This window comes from Engraulis encrasicolus, chromosome 5, assembly GCF_034702125.1.
Source record: "Engraulis encrasicolus isolate BLACKSEA-1 chromosome 5, IST_EnEncr_1.0, whole genome shotgun sequence".
Lineage (NCBI taxonomy): Eukaryota > Metazoa > Chordata > Actinopteri > Clupeiformes > Engraulidae > Engraulis > Engraulis encrasicolus.
The window spans coordinates 24,895,446-24,900,445 of record NC_085861.1 but is presented as its reverse complement, the minus strand read 5'-3'; the positions used below and the strand labels follow the sequence as shown (position 1 = coordinate 24,900,445).

Below are 5,000 nucleotides of genomic sequence, written 5' to 3'. Positions count from 1 at the left end.
CCCCCTCCTCTCCCTCTCCTCCCTGCCCCCATCTATCTCGCTCTCTCTTTCTTTCTCTTTCTTTCTTTCTTTCTTTCTTTCTTTCTTTCTTTCTTTCTTTCTTTCTTTCTTTCTTTCTTTCTTTCTTTCCTTCTTTATTTCTATCTTTCTTTCTTTCTTTCTTTCTATCTTTCTTTCTTTCTTTCTCTCTCTCTCTCTCCCGCTATCTCTCTCTCTCTCTCTCCCTCTCCCCTTCTCTCTCTCTCTGCCCCCCCTCCTCTCTCCCCCTTTCTCTCTCCCCCTCTCCCCCTCCCCCTCTTCCTCCTCCTCTTCTCTCTGCCATGTGCAGGTTGGCAGCACGGTGAAGTTCCACTGCCAGGCTGGGCACCTGCTCCTGGGCTCCACCACGCGGACCTGCCAGCCTGACCTCACCTGGAGCGGGGACCAGCCGCAGTGTCTGCGTACGTCTGGGCTGATGCCCACCCATGCACCCATACCTACCTGCCCACTCTCCAGCTACACACCTCTACACACAACTACACACTACTACACACCCATACCTGCCCCCTCTCCAACCACACACTACACACTACTACACACACCCATACATACCTGCCCCCTCTCCAACCACACACTACACACTACACACTACTACACACACCACCCATCCACACTACACACTACTACACACACACACACCCATCCACCCATACCTGCCCCCTCTCCAAACACACACTACACACTACACACTACTACACACACCCATCCACCCATACAGGCACGCACTCCAACTACACACTACACACTACTACACACACCCATTCAGACTACACACTACTACACACACACACACCCATAGCTGCCCCCTCTCCAGCTACACACTACACACTACTACACACCCATACAAGCACCCTCTCTAACCACACACTATTACACACTACACTCTACTACATACCCATGCACCCATACATACCTGCCCCCTCTCCAACCACACACTACACACTACTACACACTACTACACACACACATCCACCCATACCTGCCCCCTCTCCAACCACACACTACACACTACTACACACTACTACACACACCCATCCACCCATACCTGCCCCCTCTCCAACCACACACTACACACTACACACTACTACACACACCCATCCACCCTCTCCAACTACACACTACTACACACCCACACACCCATAGCTGCCCCCTCTCCAACCACACACACACTACTACACACACCCATTCAACCATACAGGCACCCACTTCAACTACACACTACTACACACACCCATCCACCCTCTCCAACCACACACTACTACACACACCCATTCAGACAGGCACACTCACAAATGCAAATACACATCACATACACACACACATACACATACACATACACATACACATACACATACACATACACATACACATACACATACACATACACATACATACACATACACATACACATACACATACACATACACATACACATACACATACACATACACATACACATACACATACACACACACATGCGGTACACACACATACATATACACACATACACATATGCAGACATGCGCACACATACACTGTACACACAAATGCAGATACACGTACACACACACACACACATACACACACACACGCACACGCATGCATGCAGATACACATATACATACACTTACACATAAACATGCACGCACGCACGCACGCACACTCCTGCACCCAGCAAGCACTCCTTCCCACCACCACCACCCACCTTGTGCCCCCCCCCCCATATGTGTACCCCTGTGCCATATCTCTGCTTCAACTTGCCAACCAGCTGCTCGTCAGCCACACCCCCCAAGCACACGTTCCTTGCCACCACTGCCTCTGCACACCCCCGCAATTGCAAATCTTTCCACGGTCTCCTCTAGGCGTGTGCAAAAAAAAAAAATCGTCATGGCGATGCATCGCGATACTTGTTTTTACAATATACTGCATCAATTCATGACAATGTATCTCGAAACTTATTTTCACAATATACTGCTTCGACTATTTAATAACAATAAATTTGAAATTGTCCCTGGTTCATTTTGTTCAGTAGAGTGTAGGTAATATTTCTGTTGTGATGGAAGTTCTCTCCCAGATACTAAAATACTAGGGGTGGTACGGTTCACAAATGTCACGGTTCGGTCCATATCACGGTTTCAAGGTCACGGTTTTCGGTTTTGTACGGTTCTGGTTTTTTTTTGTTTTTTTTTTTTTAAATAAAATGTATTATATAAAAATTTGAATGAAAATGTAAGCTTATCATGGGTATGTTGAATTTGACTTCATTTAACCCAACTGAAAGAGGAAAGATATCAATGATTTTAACATGCTTCCATTTATTTCACAAAAAGGGAGAACTAAGTCCTAACTTTTAAGTTGACAAATATTCAAATATTACATGCTATAACACATTTGACGTGTAAAAATAAAACAGCTACACTCCTGTAGGTAATGGGACCATTAGGTCAGTGTAGTATGACTATTTTGGTTAATGACACACTGAGAACGAATTGGACTTTTATTTTGATACCGCTTTCTGCGAGTTTTGCGCTTATGAATCAGTTGCTTCCTATCATGAAACTGCCGGCCGTGAGAAGCATAGAAGTAAAATCAGAAGTCAAATTCAATTTTAAGTGAACAAGTGATAGGGTTATGTTATGTTAAAATGTGAAAGTTAAGGTAACAAATAATTTTAAAAGATCGTTTTTTTAGAAGTGTATGCACAAGAATGTTTCACAAAACTCCCGTGAAGCTGAGCCTTTTAAAACAGTCAAATTTTATTTTTGTTATAGTGTTAAACATCAATGTTAACTAGGCAACAGCACAAAGTCCCCTTCCGTCCATCAGAGTTTAGCTACATATAGTTAGGCCTACAGTTGATTGCAGTTAAGGACAGCGCAGTGAATCTGATGGATATGTTCAATCTCGCACTTTGCCGTCCGGAATCACCATTCAATGCCACGTGGATATAGCCTACACTGGCTACTGTAACGTAAGTCATAGTCTACTTTGTTCTGCTAATCTGTCATTGTTTGTAAATTCATGTTCATTTAATTTAAAATGGTCAGCATAAAGGCTGGGAACAGTCACTTGCGCTAACGTGGAGAGAGAGGGGGGAGAGGGTGACGCTGCTGACCGACCTGCACTTGCTTGTAGGCTACTGTAGCCTAGTCAGCTGGCGCATGCTGTTACATTATGTCTTTCAGTTGGCTGATAGAAATCAGTCTTTCCACACTCAATATCCTACGTAGTCTTTGTGTTTTATGCTTGTAAAAGTAGTAGGATTTGAATAGCTTCGTCCGCCGGTGGTCTCTCTTTTTTTTTTTTTTTTTTAAACCGTGGGCACCGTGCGGTTGCCCACTACCCCGTTCCGTGACATGCAAACCGTACGGTCTCGGTTTGCAACGCAAACCGTACCATGCCTATTAAATACACAAAAAAAGAAATTGACTTATGAATAATACACAGCAACTGCGATGGATAAGCTGTATTTTTACATATTTACTGAAGTAAATATTACAGTGCATCAGAATAATACATAATTTGCAGTGCACTGTGATAGAATCGCATTGTCGCATGTGTATCATGATGCGCATTGAATCGTGAACCCTTTGCCTAGTCTCCTCTAGCCTACCTCAGATGCTACCCATATGGAAAAGTCTCATTAAAAACACATAATGGCTTTTATATGTTCCAGAAGAATATTATAAGGACTATAAGCTACAGGGCACAAACCTCCACATACAAATTCCATAATGTTTAATGTAATTTCAGCCATCAGTTTACATGCAGTTTACATGCAACTAAGGACTTATAGATCTTCATCAAGTAAAACAACAAAAACAATAGAAATTATGGTTGGGGTGTGTGTGTGTGTGTGTGTGTGTGTGTGTGTGTGTGTGTGTGTGTGTGTGTGTGTGTGTGTGTGTGTGTGTGTGTGTGTGTGTGTGTGTGTGTGTGTGTGTGTGTGTGTGAGTGTGTGTGTGTGTGTGTGTGTGTGTGTGTGTGTGTGTGTGTGTGTGTGTGTGTGTGTGTGTGTGTGTGTGTGTGTGTGTGTGTGTGTGTGTGTGTGTGTGTGTGTGTGTGAATGGAGAAAAAAATGCCCCCTCCGACTGAAATCACTGCAGCCTAAGTATGCACATTGGTGCATGTGAAATACCTACCCACCACCCTCCGCCTGCCCACCCACACCCTGCTAGCGTACTTTCTTTATACTGTCAACGGCACACAACAAAAGTGCATTTATGCCCCACCCATGCAAGGGCTGGTTAATTACTCGCGCCATCGTAGCGGGTCAGGAGTCGAACCGGCAACCTTTGGGCTGCTAGTCTGACGCCCTAACCACTTACCCATGACTGCCCTACAAGGCCCCCACCCCACAATGGCATACAGTACCTTCCCACCTATTCCCTTTGGCTCAGTTGCCAACCCACAGCCCCCTCCCACACTTCCTTCCATCACACGTCCTACCCATCACCATCTACTTAAAGGGACACTGTGCAGAAAATGGTCAAAAAAGGTACTGCAACTATGCTGCTCATTGAAACTGTGTCACCTATTGCCAAATTTGACCTTTTCATGATAGTTTACTAAGTAATAAACTAATATGTTCTAGTATGGCCCAAGTACAGTCATTTTTGCAGCTAAAAATGGCTATTTCAGAAAATTCAAAATGGCGAACCATGGAGAAGATCCCCCTTTTCATGTATGAAAAGCGCAATTTTTCTAGTCATAATGAATAGTTAGAAGAGGTAAATATTCATGAAAAAGGTAACATTAGTGAATGGGTAGCATGAATTCTGGAAATAAACAACTCAAAATCTCACACAGTGTCCCTTTAACCTCCCACACCCCACAGCCCTCACCCCTCACCGCAAAAGGCCCTGGCTCTACTCAGCATCTGCTCCCTAACTCCATCCACAGGGCCCATAACACAACTACACAGGTGCAGTCCTAGGGGCGGCACCCCACAGCGAAGCCCC

General features: G+C 44.5%; 1 protein-coding gene across 1 annotated transcript in view; it reads left to right on the top strand.

The window, feature by feature from the left end:
• Positions 1 to 5,000, top strand: part of csmd3a (CUB and Sushi multiple domains 3a) — a 393,918-nt gene that overhangs the window by 367,373 nt on the left and 21,545 nt on the right. Inside the window, exon 64 of the mRNA XM_063199008.1 lies at positions 329 to 440. Coding sequence (XP_063055078.1) covers positions 329 to 440 — 112 coding nt within the window. The remainder of the gene's footprint in view (positions 1 to 328; positions 441 to 5,000) is intronic.